This window comes from Equus caballus, chromosome 12, assembly GCF_041296265.1.
Source record: "Equus caballus isolate H_3958 breed thoroughbred chromosome 12, TB-T2T, whole genome shotgun sequence".
Taxonomy (NCBI): domain Eukaryota; kingdom Metazoa; phylum Chordata; class Mammalia; order Perissodactyla; family Equidae; genus Equus; species Equus caballus.
The window spans coordinates 26,698,810-26,716,894 of NC_091695.1; the positions used below are offsets into that span (position 1 = coordinate 26,698,810).

An 18,085-nucleotide genomic window follows, 5' to 3' on the forward strand; every position below is an offset into this window, starting at 1 on the left:
TTTCTTATGGCTGAATAGTATTCCATTGTGTATATATACCACATCTTCTTTACCCATTCGTCCCTCAATGGGCACCTAGGTTGCTTCCAATTCTTGGTTATTGTGAACAATGCTGTGATGAACATAGGGGTGCATGTATCTTTTTGCATTTGTGTTTTCAAGTTCTTTGGATAAATATCCAGCAGTGGAAAAGCTGGATCATATGGTAATTTTAGTCTTAACTTTTTGAGGAAACTCCATACTGTTTTCCATTGTGGCTACACCAGTTTGCACTCCCACCAGCAGAGTATGAGGATTCCCTTCTCTCCAAATCCTCTCCAACACTTATTGTTTCCTGTCTTGTTACTTACAGCCCTTCTGACTGGAGTGAGGTGATATCTCATTGTAGCTTTGATTTGCATTTCCCTGATAGTTAATGATGTTGAACATCTTTTCATGTGCCTGTTGGCCATCTGTATATCTTCTTGGGAGAAATCTCTGTTCAGACCTTCTGCCAATTTTTTAATTGGGTTGTTAGCTTTTTTGTTGTTGAGATGTTTGAGTTCTTTGTATATTTTGGACATTAACCCCTTATCAGATATATGGTTTGCAAATATCTTCTTCCAACTGTTAGATTGTCTTTTCATTTTGTTGATGGTTTCCTTTGCAGTGCAGAAGCTTTTTAGTTTGACGTAGTCCCATTTATTTATTTTTTCTATTGTTTCCCTTTCCCAGTCAGACACGGTATTTGAAAAAATGCTGCTAAGACCGATGTCAAAGAGCATCCTGCCTATGTTCTCTTCTTCGAGTTTCATATCTTACATTCAAGTCTTTAATCCATTTTGAGTTGATTTTTGTGCATCTGCAGCCTTTTTTATCCGGGTTCTTAGCTTCCACTCTCTCCTCTTATAGTCTTTGCTCTTTCCTTTTTATGCACACATTTTCTTATTTATAATTTCTAAAGCTAAACTGATTGCTTTTCACATATTGCTTTTATTTGCTGCATGTCTGTTTTTATGATAATACCATACTGTTTTGATTACTGCGGCTTTGTAATATACATATAGATAATAAAGATATAAGCATTGGGCTTAGATAGTGAAAAGGAACATGGTATGTACTTCCATGGGATGAGGGAAGAGGGGACATTGTGGGGTGATCTGAGAGATGTCCTTTCTTTAGGCACAAAGAATGAAGAAACATTGCATCCTATAATTAACCATTGGGGCCAACTTTGTGCTGACTCATTTATGCAATCTCAGTTCATTCATTCATTTATTTATTCACTCATGTAATCATCCAGTCACATATTTCCTCATTCATTCATCTAATGTCTCATTGAATGAGCATTTAATGATTCCCATAAAAAGACAAGTCTGCTGAGGATGAGAGGGCTGATGTATGAGCTACTACCAGTCTTCAAGAGTGTACAATTCCCATTAGATTTCAGTTCCAGAGATCACTTTTTAACTTGTAGAAAGCTACATCTTGGCCTAATTAAATCCCTCTGAGTGACCAAGGATATTACTTTAGTTCCCTGTAGCCCAGGTTAAGATTTCCCCTCACTGTTGATCTCAAGTTCAATGTCCGATTAGAATCAAAGTCACAGTTAGTAATTTGAAGAAGAGCTTTAGCTCATTCTGCTATTCCTAATGCTTCTGTCTTAGGTCATTTGGGCTGCTAACAAAATATTATAGATTTGGTATTTATGTTGTTATAAACAGCATAAATTTATTTCTCACAGTTCTGGAGTCTGAAAAGCCCAAGATCAAGGTGCTGAAAGCTTCAGTGTCTGGTCAGAGCCTACTTCTTGGTTAAAAGATGGCCATTTTTTTGCTGTGTCTTCAGATGGTGTAAGGGGCAAGGGAGCTCTCTTGGATGTCTTTTATAAGAGCAATAATTCCATTTACCAGATATTGAATCTGTCTCTTCCTAAAGGCCCCACCTCCTACTACCACCACATTGGGCATTAAGATTTAAAATGTGAAATCTGGGGGCACATAAACATTGTATCTAAGATGCTTCCATTCCAAAAAATAATCCAGACAGAAATTTTTAGTCGTATAAATTCATTATTCACTTTTATCAAAAAGTTACAGAAGCCTGTTTGACAGGATATGGGTGAATTGTTACATTACTCTGTTTCTGTCCAACACAGGGTGTTAGATGTGGTTAAATCGTGTCTGAACTTGCCTGCTGTAGGTTCCACAACTATGTGACTAATACTCCACATCAACCCACCAAGACTTAAAGGTCAGGGCATAGAGATCTTTTCATAATGCATTCATAGTTTACTGTTCTTTTCCTATTTATTCTCAAGTAGGCAATGGGACATTGGGATTTGGTGAAGGTGAGCACATCAGATTTTAAGGTTTGTGGTCTCCAACTTGACTTAAGTGGATGCCACTGGCACATGAAAATTTTCCAGCTAAACTTCTTTATCCAAGTGAAACTTCTCATTAAGTAACATAAAGCTTCTAGAAAAAAAGGATGGCAAATCTTTCCAGATAACAATGGCTTCATTGTTAGTAGTACCAATGCATGGACAGAATGCAAGGGCTCTAATCCTCTTTATATTTCTCCAAAGATCTCAAAAACCTATGTTACTTAATACGTTCCTAGTTAGAGCTGTGATAAGGTGATAGGGATTTGGGGAGTTTTCAGAATATCAACACTGAAGGAGATTTATACAGTTTCAAGGAAGATTCTAGAACAATATTTATCTGATTTTTTCATGTCTCTTTCAGTCCTTCTAATGCTTTAGTTACGGATAATTGTGTTATCTTGAGAAGATTAGTGGCTCTTTTTGAAAAAGAATTTCTTTAATCTTAATATCCTTTATGTCCACTAGAGTACGTTATGGTGGTAAACTATTGTTAGCTGAAATAAACTGGAAAGGATTTGCTTTGGAGTCCTGAAGACTTGGGTTCAAAATTCTCATCTTGCCACCATCTACCCCTGTCTGAGCCTGCGTTTCTTCTTCTCTGTATGGTTGATCCTCTCAGAGTTAGTGTGGGACCTGATTGAGATAGCATATGCACATAATTGAGCAGGCTCTAGATGCTAAATTAATATTATCTTTTTAGTCTCAATTTCTTCTACATATCAGGCTCTGGGGAAGAGACTGCATTTTACAACCTCCTGGTGCCCAGGTCTTATCCCGAGATCTATTAAATTATACTCTCTTGAGGTGAGATCCAGGCAGCAGTATTTTAAAAATCTGGCACAAATTATTTTAACGTGCAGCCAAGGCTGAGAACTACTGCTCTGGGCTAGTGTTTCTGGTTGCTTGAGTCCAGTGGTTTTCAAACTTGAGCATGTTTCAGAATCACCAGGAGGGCAGGTTAAAACATAGATAGCTTGGCTCTGCCCCTAGAGTTTCTGATACTGTAGGTCTGTGGTGGGCTTCCTACAATTGGCATTTCTAAAAAGTTACAGGTGATGCTGATGCTGCTACTTTGGTAATGATGCTTTTGAACCACTGCTCTAGGGAAACAGTTCTGAAAGTGTGATCTTCACAGCAACCTCATCTGAAATACAGGGGAAGCTTGTTAAGAATGCAGGCAGTCCTCCTTATCCAGACTTTCTTATATGAACTTTATCTATTAGAAATCAGGTAAGGGATAAGTACAGATATGTATTTTTGTTCTCTAAACTGTGTTTTTCTCCAAGAAATTCAGGAACTAAATAGGTTTATCTTATATAGTATACCTCACTTTCCAAACTCACCGCTGGCATTCTTGCTATCTAAGCTCAGGATCTAGGTATATGTGGCTAATAAGGGATAACACTGCAGATTTGTGGGCTCCACTAGAGATATACTAAATTAGATTATTCGTAATTAGATTGTGAGATTCTACATTTCAATAGTCTCTCAAGGTCATTCTTAGGAGCATGAATGTCTGAGAAGTATGCCTCTATGCTATGTGCAAGAACCCTGAAGTTTTTTAGAATTCTAGTAACCGAAAGTGTAATTGTAGTGTCATACACCCATGAGATTTACCTACAAAGCACTTTAGGCTAAAAGAGTGATGTAGTGTGGGATTCTATAGCATCTAGGGTGGTAATCTTGATCTTAAGATAGAAGTAACATCCTCTTTCGAGAAAAGGACATCCAAAATTTCTCCTATGAAGTGATAGTCTCAAAACATGAATAGAACCAGTCTCACTGGGGAGGGAACTGCTCAAAGAAATTGAAAAAAGAATGAATTAAAGTTCAAAACATATTTTTAGACACTAGAAGTGCAATACAAGTTTCATATGGTTTACATGTTATTTCTAATTAGAAGGCTAAGCCCAATGAAGACTTTGCTTTTCCAACTACCTTTTTGAATGCACTCTTGACTTCTTTATTCCTCAAGCTGTAGACCAGAGGGTTCAGCATGGGGATGACCATAGTATAGAATACAGATGCCATTTTGTCTGTGTCCATGGAATGATTAGAACTTGGCTGTAAGTACATGAAGATGATTGTCCCATAGAAGATGGAAACAGTGGTTAGATGGGATGCACAGGTGGAAAAGGCCTTCTTTTGTCCCTCAGCTGAGTGCATCCTCAGGATAGCAATAAAAATGAACATGTAAGAGTTCAAGATAACCAAGAGAGTGAAAAAGATACTGGACGCTGCCAATGTGAAGAGCACAATTTCATTTGTGTGGGTGTCAGAGCAAGAGAGAGCCAGTAGTGGGAGAATGTCACAGAAAAAGTGATTAATCATGTTGGAACGACAGAAGAAGAGGTGGAAAGTGAAGGCAACATGGATAGAAGACTGTAAAAGTCCACAGATGTAAGAGCTAGTGACCAGTAAGGTACACACAGTATTTGTCATGGTGGTGGTGTAATGCAGGGGTTTACACACTGCTGCATGGCGGTCAAAGGCCATTGAGGCCAGGAGGAAATTTTCACTAATGGCAAAGGCTGCAAAGAAGAACATCTGGGCAGCACATGCATTGTAGGAAATGATGTTAGCTCCAGTGAGAAACCCCACTATTACTTTGGGAGTGACAGCTGAGGCATAAACACAGTCCACCAGGGAGAGGTTACTGAGAAAAAAGTACATGGGAGTGTGGAGTTGAGAGCCCAAAAGAATCAACATGATCATCCCCAGGTTCCCAACCAGAGTGATGAAGTAAATGAGAGTGAAAACTATAAATAAAAGTACTTGCATCTCTTGGGCATCTGTTAACCCCACAAGAATGAATTCAGTTGCCTCTGAAATGTTCTCCATCAAAGTCACTTGGGAATCATCATGACCAGCACCTGTGACAAGATGACAAACTCAAGATAATGATATTTGATCACTATCATGGGAACAGAAGTGTGAATAAGACCTCTTGCTCATGTGTGTGAGCTGCGTATCAAGGACAGGAGTCTGTGTGTGAGAATTTGGGCTGAATGGTGGGTAGGGTTTGATTGAGTTGTTCATCTAGAATGGTATGTAAGGACACTGGAATGTCCTTGCTGACTGTGGCTGCCACAAGGGCACCATATTATGACTCTGGGCATATTTCAGCTTGTTGCTGCATGTTCTACTCTATTATATTAAACCACATAGGACTTTTTCACTACTTGCTGTATCTTACAGGCACTCTTGTCTAAGATATGTATAGAAAGGTTAATAAGCAGAAAGCATAATACAGGAAACATTTTGTCAGTTGTTGGTATATGATGCTGACAAGCCCCATCAAATACATTTGCCATCTCTGAGGGACCCCTCAACCACTGGTTCATAGTACCTCAAGATATACAATGACTCAGAGCCCTGCTTTAGAGACATCAACATTTTTCTTTGTAATTTAGAAGGGCCCTTGTTTGGATGCTCCACTGAAACCATTGGCCCCTGAAGGAAACTTCATGAGTTTTGGCACATTCTTAGTGATGTTTTGGCATTTTTCAACAACTCTAAAACTAAAAGAACAGTTTTTTAAAAAGTTGAGGAAAACTGTAGCAGTTTTCTCTTCACGTCATATTCTTTATTTTTTCTCATAGGTTGATGTTTTCCATCTTCCAAGCATTTCCTATGTCTTTGCTCTATTTGTGAGGTAGGGAAATAAGGTGGGCGGGGGGGAGTGGAAGAGTTGCTTTTGTTCTCATCTAGAGACTCTGTGCCCTCAACCAAGCCATAGACCTCCTGCTTTATTACATAGTGTATCTGGTTGTGCTCACCTCCATTGGTAGCTCACCTGACAGCTTATTGGGCTGCTGTGTTTATAGTATGAGAAGCTTTGTCAATCCAAGAGACACTCCTGACTCTGGAATCTTGTCACATTCATTTCTCCTGGATTAACAATACTTAAGGATGTGATATAGCCCTTTAAAGATAGCCTAGTGGGAGAGAACTGTATCAAAAAGACACATTAAACATAACATATTTCTAAAGTAGAGGCATTCCCAGGGATCTTTGAAAGTAGAAAGTATGTGGTTAGCCCAACTCAGAGACTCGGGAAGGCTTTCTGGAGATGACAACTCATGAGTTGTTGCTTGGAGACTAAAGAGACATTAATAATGATTATTAGTTATTATAATAGCAAACACATAGCATTTACTCTATGTTAGGAAACTGTTCTAAGCTGTTCATATATATTAACTTATGTAGTACATTTAGCATTTCTGTGAGGCGGGTGCTGTTATTACCCTCTTTTTACTTCAAATGGAACTGAGGTTTAAAGAGGCAAATTACTTACCCAAGTAAAAAAATCTGGTGGTAGAACTGGGATTTGAACCCAGGTAGTATGATCTAAAATCCATACTATTAAGCAGCCTTCTCAAAAGAGTGGGTCAAGTTAATTAACTTTCTAGTATTTCAGCTTCCTTATCTTTCAAGTGGGAAAAACAGCTTTCAGCTTTGAAGGGAGATAAATAGAATAACTTAAATCCTGCAAAACATTTAAAATAATGTCAATTACACAGCAAGTATTCAAGAAGTTTAAGCTGTTACTACTACGGCGACTATTACTATTACTACTACTATTACATTTACTACTACTACTGTTACTACTTTTACTACTATTATACCAGGAAGAAGAAACATCATGGATAAAAGGATGAATTGTTAAACACAAGTGTATAAACAGGCAATTATAAGAAGATAGGTATTACTAATTAGTAAAATACATGGCACAATCAAATCTCAATTAGGGAGTGATGTGCAAAAATAATTGTTAGAAGCAAGACGGATAGAATTGAATCCTAAGAGAAAGAGCCGGAAAATGCGTCAGATTATAGACATAACATGACCATTTAGAAGAAGAGCCTAAGGTGACTATTTACACCAAGTATAACTCAAGGATATGTTTTTTCTATTTGTACAGATAAGTGTCACTCCCAGATTAACAACTTAGGTGGGATGTGGCTTTGGGAGTATTACTTACACTCTGTGAATCTGAGTTTCGTTTTCTATGAAATAGTTCATTTAATACTTCATGTAACTATTTTACGGAGCTGGAAAGACAAAATTAAATAACATATGGAACCCTATTAACATAACGCCTGGCACACTGAAAGTATTCAATGTTAGTTACCTCTTCTCGTTCTTATCCTAGTTGGCTTTGCATACAAGCAAGCTCTGTACCAGGAGGTGGTGTTATAAAATGAATAACGTGGTTCCTGACTTTTTAATGAGGTAGAGACAACCAGATCTACAAATTATTTCCCCCAAATAATGTGCTATAATAAAAGTGTATCTGAGGTGTTACAAAATGGTCACAAAAATACTCCAAATATGCTAGAACATCCTAGTGACCATGAAGTCACTTCCTCTTGAGATTGGTTCTTCAGTTCTTAGAGGTCTCTGTTTGCTGGAGTTGCCAGATTTAGCCCAAATGCATAAACATGTGAATATGATTAAATTTATTTTTGAAAAAAGTTAATTTCTGTATTCCACTGATGCACCAAGAATGGCCAACTTATTGACCGATTTCTTATCTACTGTAAATTTAAAATAGCTCCTTTTGATCCAAAAATTCAGAGGTATAGGGTTGTACTACAAACACAAGATCAATTCTAATCTAGTTCTATTGTTAATCATCTGGGTGTGGGCCTGCCACTGGCCAGATTTTAATTCACAAGATGAAAAACATTCTCTGTTTCCCTTGTTGGCTACTATTCTGCTCTCATGTGACAATGAATATGAAAGTTCTTTAAAAAGCATAAAAGATGCTAACATTTGACAATCAGGCAATCTGAGCCATTACTTTACATAGCTTATCTCATCTCTTCTTGGTTACTGCAGGCTGTTCAGCCAATAATATTGAATGTCCAAATGTTGATGTTCCTAATGAAAATGGCTTTATATTTGAGGTCCCCAGATAGAAGAAAGTTCTACAACCCCTGATTTCAGAAAGGGAAGTATGATATTTGCACTGCTACTCTTGTTGCACACTTTAAATAAAAGAAAATTAGGAGGTACAGTCTCCCCTTTGAGTCTAACCATCAGTCCAATCATTTATATAAGACATCTGATTGTAATGACCATGGAAATCTGGGTGCTGTAGCACAGCAAAGCAGAGTGGAAAGACCGGTGGGCTAGGAGTGAGAAGACCACTAGTTAACAGGCTGTCTATGATCTAGTCATTTAATCTCTCAGCGCTTTATTTTCCTCATTTGTAAAATAAAAATGGTTGGAACTTCTCGAGCCCTTTCCCATTCTAATTGACTATGATTGTATGTTTTCCTAATACTTACTTTTGTCCTAAGAACAGACAAATGAGGGGACAAAGGAGGGAGTATGGAAAACCTTCATGCCCAGATTTTTGACCAGAAGTCCACATCCAGGAAAGCATCGTGCTGGAGAAACTCCTTCCCCACTTGTGGAGCTCTGTTGTGGAACGTAACTTGGGTTTGCCTTCTTGCAAATATCAAGGCAGAGACAATGACTTTTTCTTACAACAAATCTCAGGGGAACCATTTAGTGTCATATAAGTAGATATCTCAGGAGACTCCTGATCCCAGATTGGGCCTCCTAACCTGAACCTGACTGTAGATATCAGAGGATAATGTTTGCATGTATTTCAGCTGAAAATCATGTGCTTATGAAGACGTGGGGAAGGGAAGCTTAGAGGGAAGTTCCCCTAGTCATCAAATCAGCAGTGCCACGGTCAAGTTAGGCAACAAAAATAAAAAAACTCACTAAAATCTCTGGCTTAGGTGATGTCAGGACTTCATGCAGGATTTCTCATATCTAGTTCTTTCCTTAGAGCCTAGAAATTGCCCCAGGATTTTTTTTAAACAAAACACCCATTTGTCTTACCACTAAAGTGCTGGTCTGGGGATATTTAGGAAGATTTTTTTCTTTTTTCTAGAACTAAGAGATGGATCTATTCTTTCCTCTGCATGGTCATCTCTGACTCCAAATACTCAAGCAGAACTATCTCTCTTTCATCAGTCAGTTAGGCATGGCTGTTACAAATTTGAGCTGTGCAGTCATGTGACATAAATTATGCTAAGAAATGGGAAACATCAGCCTATGAGAAAAAAATAAAGACTGTCATATGAAGAATGAATTCAGTCACTTCTGAAATGCTCTCCATCAAAGTCATTTGGGAATCATCATGAGAGGCACCTATGACAAGATGACAAACCAAAGATAATGCTATGTTATCACTATCATAAGAAGTGAAGTGTGAATGGGGTCTCTCACTCATGTATGTCAGCTTCCTGTAGAAGGCAGGAGCTCATATGGAAGAACTTGGACTGAGTGCAGAATAAGAGTGAGTTGAGTGAGGTCGTTCATCTAGAAGTATGGTTGACATACAATATGATATTAGTTTCAGGTGTACAACATAGTGGTTTGACTTTTATACACATTACAAAATGATCACCATGGCAAGTGTAGTATCCATTTGTCACCATACAAAGTTACTATAATATTATTGAGTATATTCCCTATGCTGTAGATTACATCCTTGTGACTTATTTATTTTATACCTCTTAGTCCCTTTCACCTATTTTGCCCATCCTCTCACCCCCTCCTCTCTGGGGGCAACCAATTTGTTCTTTGTATCTATGAGTTTGCTTCTGTTTTGTTTTTTTTGTTCATTTGTTTTAGTTTTTAGATTCCACATATAAGTGAAATCATGTGATATTTGCCTTTCTCTGTCTGACTTATTTCACTTAGCATAATATCCTCTAGGTCCATCCATGTCATTGCAAATGTCAAGACTTCATTATTTTTTTGGCTAAGTAATATTCATATATATATATACACACACACATATCACATCTTCTTTATCCATTCATCTAAAACAATGGGGAAAAGACAGTCTCTTCAATAAATGATGTTGTGAAAATTAAATAACTGCCTGCAAAAGAATGCAATTGGAACACTATATTGCACCATATGCAAGAATAAACTCAAAATGGATTAAAGACTTGAATGTAAGACCTGAAACCATAAAACTTCTAGAAGAAAATATAGGTAGTAAGGTCTTTCACATAAGTCTTAGTGATATTTTTTTGAATCTGTCTCCTCAGGCAAGGGCAACAAAAGCAAAAATAAACAAATGAGACAACTTCATACTAAAGAACTTTTGCACGGTGAAAGAAACCATGAGCAAAATGAAAAGGCAACCTACTGAATGTGAGAAGATACTTGCAAATGATTTATCCAATAAGGGATAGTATTCAAAATATGTAAAGAACTCATGCAACTTAATTTCAAAAAATCCAGTTAAAAAATTATCAGAGGACCTGAATAGACATTTTTCCAAAGAAGACATACAAATGGTCACCAGCTACATGAGAAGATGCTTAACATCACTCATCATCAGGGAAATGCAAATCAAAACCACAATAAGATATCACCTCACATTTTCCTGGGACAGGAAAAATTCAAGATGAGCCTAGAGCACCTTCTAGTTTCAGAAAGAAAAAATCAAAACAAAAGAAAACAAAAACCAAAAACAAAAGGACTGGGGCATATCAAATGAAAAACAGGTCAAATTGAAAGTGTCCCCACTGGCCAAAGATGGAACAAGTCAAGCAAAAAAATAAATAATATCATATTGAATTATAACTAGGATGTGAAACAAAAATAAATGAGCCCATGCTGGTAAAAACAGACAATCAAACAAACAAATTAAGTGAAGGAGGGGAGACTTCATTTTTGTAGAAGAATTCTAAATAATATATTTAGGAACCACTCCCCTGGAAAGGAAATGCACAACTCGTCTGTCGGTTGTCATACTGTGGCAGCTGCATGCTTCTCTGAAGCGGAAAGCTATGCCACCAGTATTTTAAGTACCAGCAGAGTCACCCATGGTGGACAGCTTTAAGTGGAGTTTCTAGACTAAGACAGACTAGGAAGAAGGACTTGTTCACCCACTTCTAAAAAAAAATTGGCCATGAAAACCCTATGAATAGCAGTGGAGCATTATCTGATATAGCACTGGAAGGTGAGAGGATGGTGCAAAAGACTGGGCAGGATTCTGCTCTGCTGTTCACAGGGTCACTGGGAGTTGGAATCAACTCGACTCCAGGGCACTAACAACAACATACCCCAGGATGGGGAGTATACTACCCAGCCACCTTGAGTCGGGTAAGGACTTTGTGATTAGCTTGCAAAGGATAGAGTACAAAAAGTGGAAAACAAGTAATTTTACAGTGAATAAACTGGCAAAAATATCTTGGTCAGGTGATCAAGGTTAACATCCTCAGTGACAAGTCATGTTGGTAACATATATCCCCTGATAGGATATGATGAGAAAGGCATGTCTTATTCTTCCTGAAAACCTATAACCACTGTCTAATCAAGAGAAAAACATCAAGCAAACGCAAATTGGAAGACATTCTGCAAAGTATCTGACCAGTATTTCTCAAAGCTATCAAGGTAAAAGAAAAACAAATAAAGACTGAGAAACTGTTACAGATCAGAGGAGACTTAAGGAGGCGTGCAACGCTGTGAATGTTGTTTCCTGGACTGGATCTTGGAAGAGAAAAAGGACATCATTTGAAATACAATACAATCTGACTAAATTCTTGAAGTTTAAGCAATAGCGATGTGCCAATGTTAGTTTTGACAGATGTATTAAAATAAAGTAAGATGTGAACAATAGGGGAGACAGCGAAAGACATGCCGGACTTGTCTGTAATATCACAGCAATTTTCTTGAAGTCTAAAATTATTATAAAATTTATAATATATTTAAAATAATCATTAAAAATGTTTCCAGGAGGAGAAAACACCATTTTCACAGCCTTTGGAGCCAGAAGAGGATATTTGTGTTACACCATACCATCATTGATAATATCAGTATGTCCCTCTATAACATTCAAGTACAGTTGTATAAATCTTGAGATGTTTAATGTTTCTAATTTTATAGAAATGGGAAAGAATTCATGAGTGCAAATTCCTTTGAATAGCTTTAGTATAGAATTGAACTCATTTGAGGGTCCAAATAAAATACCTAATTATTGTATATTGTATTAGTGTATTGAGGTAGGGTATGTTTATTGTTGTAAAGTATTGTCAAGCTTACATTTTGTATGGATACTTAGAATCATCAATTATTCTTAAAGTTAAATAAATCATCAATATGTAGGAAGAAATTGTTAAAATTGAATCATGTAGGAAACTTAGCACAGTCTCATATTTTGTCTTTTTATGATTTACTACATAAATTAATTTCATGTGTTATTTGCCACTTATTGAGAAATTTCTAATAAAAAAACTTAAGACGGTTTGATATGTTCTACTTGATGGTGTGTTTTTCAAAAGATTACATATTCCAAAAGTGGGAGAATGCAAGTAGTGAGTGAGAAAATAGAAAAAACTAGTTACATCTCATGGAATGCTCTAGAATTGTTTTCTAAAGACTTATATAATAAGTAATGAACTCAATGATCAGTGGTTCAAATATATAGACTGCTGGACTCAAAGTATAATTAAATAATTGATTTATTAATTTAACAAATATTTACAGAGGAATTAGTATGAGCCAGAATGTAATTTATGTTTTGAGGAAGAAGTTATTAGTAAAGAAGCAAAGACATTCTTCTAGGGTAGTGTATATTCTAGATATGGAGATAGATGAACAGGTGAACAAATAAATTAATAGTAACAACAATAGTTGAGTACTAATCAACACTATGAAGAATAAAGCAAGAATTGAACAGTATCCATTACGAAGTGGAGTGACTGTGATATGGTAATATTTAAGCAAAGACCTGAAGGAAGTGAGGGAGCTTTCTGAACATTGGCAACAGCAAGTGCAAAGACCCTGAGGCAGGAACATGCTTGGAGTTGTCCAGCAATAGCAAGAAACTGTGTGAAGGAAGTTGAGTGAATGAGTAGGAGAGTGGTAAGACATGATGTACTCATCTAAAACTAAAGTATTCATGCATGAGTGACATTAGCCATTTCACAGTATTTCTAGAGAAAAAAAAGAATAACATTATTATTGCTCCATGCATTTTCTTTTACAAAGTTGAGGAGTTGGTAGTCATACACGGAAAAATTGAAAAATTCCCTTGTTATCAATTGATCCCCTTTTTTTGAACTCTGGTCTTCTTACTTTTGAAAATTATTGTGTGATCATACTTTTTCTACCAAATGACTTACTGAAGACAAAAATTTTAATTCCTTCAAGGTGTTATACCTACATAGCTCTGAAAAAAAAAGCCAACAAAAAGTATATACCTTTATTAAAAATATGTGTCATGTTTTCCCTTATTTTGGACTCTTGGAATAGTTTTTTTAATGAGAGAAATAAAAAATATTAGACATAAATTTATATACTGCTACCACAATTAATTACTTTGACTTTTTAAATAAAAGCTAGTCATACTCCATCTACATACTTTAACAAATTTCCCACTCTTGTGTGTATGTGCACACGTGGGATCCTTGCATGCACTCCTATTCACGGGTTTGAGCCCTGTTTTACAAATATATTTGCATTGGTATATCATAAAGAAAATGTGAACATATGAATAAATCAAATGTAATTAAGAAGGTTTATGACAAATAGGATCTAAAAATTTTTAAGATGCCTTTTGGCTATCCTCATTCAGATATTACATATCTGGACATTATTTTTTGTTTTATAGGAGACACATTTTTGAAGGGGAAAGGGCAATACCTCAGTAATGTAAAGGTAGTGTAGGCCATAAAATGTGAGTTAATGCATGGAGAAGATCTGACAGGACTGAAACTAGGTCTTGCGGATCCTATAACTTTAAGATCTGAAGCCTAGAGACAATTTTGCCTTCTCAACAGCCTTCTTGAAAGCACTCTTGACCTCTTTGTTCCTCAGGCTGTAGACCATGGGATTTAGCATAGGGATGATCATTGTATAGAACACAGATGCAATTTTGTCTGTGTCCATGGAATGACTGGAGCTAGGCTGTAAGTACATGAAGATGACTGTCCCATAGAAGATGGAGACTGCAGTGAGGTGAGAAGCACAGGTGGATAAAGCCTTCATGTATCCTTCTACTGAGGGCATCTTTAGGATGGTGACAAATATGAACAGGTAGGAAATCAAGATTACCAGGAGAGCGAAAAAGATGTTGAAGCTTTCCAGAAGAGCAAGGATCAGCTCACTAACATGTCTGTAAGAGCAAGAGAGGGCCATGAGAGCTGGAACATCACAGAAAAAGTGAGGGACCATATTGGACTTACAGAAAGAAAGACTGAATACATCCCCAACATGGATAGAGGCATTCAGGAAACCACATATATAGGAGCCTATGGCCAGACGTGTACACATACTTGTTGTCATCATGGTGCTATAATGTAGGGGTTTACACACTGCTGCATAGCGGTCACAGGCCATAGAGGCCAAGAGGTAACTTTCCACAGTGGCAAAGACTGCAAAAAAGAACATCTGAGCAGCACATGCATTGTAGGAGATGACCTTGTCACCTAAAAGAAACCCAGCCATCATCTTGGGAGTGACAGCTGTAGAGTAACAAATGTCCGCCAGAGACAAGTTACTGAGGAAAAAGTACATGGGAGTGTGGAGACAAGAGTCCAAGAGAATCAACAGGATCATCCCTAGATTTCCAAGTACATTAGTGAGATAAATGAAAGTGAAAATGATACAGAGAGGAACCTGCAGTTCTGGGGCATTGGTTAGTCCCAGCAGGATGAACTCAGTCACTTCTGTGTTGTTCTCCATGGATGTTATTTTGGAATCACAGGATGCCCTGTAGCAATGAGAAATAAAGGTACAGAGTGACAAACAAAGAAGAGATTGAAGTAAAATTCATTTAATATTATATATATATATTTTTCATTATAGCAATAATTTATATGTCAAGATTCCACAAGTTTAAAGTATTGACTAAACAATAAAGTTTAAGGCATGAATTATCTGTAGAGTCTCACACTTTTGAAACTGAAAGATTTTTATGGATCATTTTTCAATTTTTAAATTTATGAATTTGTAAACTGATTTGTAGAAAAGGTAATGCCTTGATTAAGATGAAATGTCTTGAATGACTCAGTTTTTCTGAGCCTACTAAACACTTAGGTCTATATTGCCCATGTGCAGGAACTGCTCAAGGCATTTTACATGTAGATTCATTTATTACTCTCAACCTCCCTATGGGAGTGATTAATTGTTACACGCATTTAACTTAGGAAGCACAGAGGTTGGGTAATATATTTAAGTTTACAAAATTATTTGTGCCAAAGCCAGGCCTTGTACCCAGGCAGAGCGACTCCCAAGTCTACGGGTCTTAACTGAATTTAAACCAAGTTGAATTTAATTCAATTTACAATTACTCCATGTCTCCAAAGTTCTAAACTCAGAGTTTGGAATATTACAGTGACATAAGAGAGATATATGCATAGTGCATGTAGTGGTGTAACTGGAGCAGTAGGGGCATGTACATCCAGCAGAGGCAATTCTGAGAGGAAGGCACAGCATCCAGTATGAAGCCTGGGTTCTGGGCTGAGGTGTATATCAGCCGTATCATTCACTACCTAGGAGTTATTGGTCCTCTCTTAACTCTTCTCAACCTGATTTTCTTCATCTACTAAATGAAAATAGTAATGAGACCTAACTCAAGGTATTATTGTAAGAATTAAATGATAGTGCATAAAAAATAATGAGTAAAGTGCTGGGTATTTAGCACAGTCTAATTAGATTTAGATGTTTATATTAAAATCAGAATTATGATTATGATGGAATGATAGCCTCCATGTTTGTTTGAGGAAGGTGGATGGTTAAATGTAAGGCTCCAGTGTGGTAGAGTTTTTTAAGACTTCTCTCTTCAATTTGCCTTTTTTCACACATGTGGTGCCCTGAGATTTTCTGTGCCTCCAGTGTTTCTCAGTTTGTCACTCTGTCTACATGAGTGGATGTTCAGCCATTTCATGTGGGCCATTCTTTTGCTTAATTTCTTCCTTAACATCTATGGCTTAGCTTGGGATGAAAGGGTATTCTTTCTTAAATTCATTCTTTCTCTCATTACTCTTATCCCATAGTTGAATCACAGAGAACAAAGGGTGAATGTTCTTAGTTTGTTAGCTACAGATCTCTTTTGTTGGCCAATTACATGCTTGAAAATTTTTTATTTGAATCTATTCTTGTTTAGGTACAGTGTTTTTAATCTTTTTATTTGACTTTGATACCTTTACAAGGGCATGTATTATCTGCTAATTATTTTTTATCACCATCCTCTTTAATCTTTTCATAGCTTCACTTTAATGCCTAGCCCATAAAGTCATTATGTTTGCCAACCATAACCACTTGTAGAATATACTGTGTTCTACAATAAAAAATAAGATCTAGGGGCTGGCCCCGTAGCTGAATAGTTAAGGTCGTGTGCTCCACTTCGGTGGCCCAGGGTTTCGCCAGTTCAGATCCTGGGAGCCGACATGGCACTGCTCATCAATCCATGCTGTGGCGGCATCCCACATGCCACAATTAGAAGGAACCACAACTAAAAATATACAACTATGTATGGGGGGCTTTGGGGAGAAAAAGGAAAAATAAAATCTTTAAAAAAAATCTATATACATTTATATTTGTGTGTGTGCATATGTATATATATGCATCTTTTCATTTAATCCTCACAATAATGTTATAAGGTAAGTGATATTATTATTTCAATTAATAGAACTGATGATTTGAGAAACTATGTAAAGCTCTACAATTAAGAGCTAGTGTGAGGAAAATTCAAGACTTAAGATTCAAACCCAGCTGTGACCAAATCAAAAGTCTTTGCTTTTAGCCACCTCACTGTCAGCATTTATAGATGTGCTAGTAACAATAAGAGTGAGATTATGGGGAAAAGTTTACAGTGGAGAATGGATCTTGCTCATTCAAGAGGATTTATTTCACACTTGTCTTTTTTTAACCTTCACTGAGAGGTCAACAGATAGTGAATAAGATGAAATTTATGCCTGCTTACTCAAGCTTCATCTATCCTTTATTTTTATTTTTATTTATTTTTTACCAGTCTCTTTTAGGAAAGCAACATGAAAATGTTTCAGAATTATCACTAAACTTCCTAATAATGGAAGTTTTGATACTTATGTCCAGCCTCAACTCACTGCTGTAGCAAAATATTCAAAAAACCTATTTCTGTGCTTAAATAACTCATAGAAGGTATAGATGCTCCATTGATTTTGTATGAATTACACTTCTGACTTAAAGTGTATATGTATTATAGAAGCTTACCTTGCTGCTGGAGATGAAGGGGCAGTAAATCCTGAATAGTGAATCTAAAATCAGAAATTCAGCCATAGAGTAATATATATTTACTGTGAGCAATATTCTCTATTAGGCACTCGTCAAAAATTTCCAAAGTCTCTAAGGCAAGTAGAGATGAGAGGAAGAACACACATGGAGGCAGGAACATGTGTTTAAGTACTGAATTCATCATGCATTCTTTGTGTACCCTTGGTAAAGTCTCTTATCTTCTTCTTATCTGTAAAATAAAGAATAAAATTACTTCTCCCACATAATCCAAGGAATTGTGTATGTGAATAGCAAATAAGGGAAGCACCATAAAAAGCCTTGCTGAAGGGTTATCACTTTAAAGTCAACCAATATAATTTTCATCTCAAAGTGTTCTTCCTGGTCATTGTTAGGAGTTCATAGCAAATCGTCAGGTCAAGATTTGGGGGTGGGAGGAAAGCGCTTAAGTACTAACAGCTG

At 36.8% G+C, this 18,085-nt stretch overlaps 2 protein-coding genes across 3 annotated transcripts; both read right to left on the reverse strand.

Annotated features, from left to right (window-relative positions):
* Positions 1-4,261: 4,261 nt before the first annotated feature.
* Positions 4,262-5,206, reverse strand: OR5B160 (olfactory receptor family 5 subfamily B member 160). The gene has a single exon (NM_001391310.1). It carries the CDS (start codon positions 5,204-5,206, stop codon positions 4,262-4,264), a length of 945 nt encoding a protein of 314 aa, NP_001378239.1.
* A 7,646-nt stretch (positions 5,207-12,852) lies between these two features.
* OR5B159 (olfactory receptor family 5 subfamily B member 159) lies at positions 12,853-17,855 on the reverse strand. Of its 2 annotated transcripts, XM_070228579.1 has the most exons (2): positions 17,606-17,855; positions 12,853-15,122 (listed from the first exon to the last, which is right to left on the reverse strand). In XM_070228579.1, the coding sequence occupies exon 2, from the start codon at positions 15,092-15,094 to the stop codon at positions 14,150-14,152; it is 945 nt and encodes a 314-aa protein (XP_070084680.1). In that variant the 5' UTR covers positions 15,095-15,122; positions 17,606-17,855; the 3' UTR covers positions 12,853-14,149. The 2 variants fall into 2 exon arrangements, with proteins under 2 accessions (XP_070084680.1, NP_001378695.1); NM_001391766.1 differs by lacking the exon at positions 17,606-17,855 and having other exon boundaries at positions 14,150-15,094.
* Between the last annotated feature and the right edge of the window lie 230 nt (positions 17,856-18,085).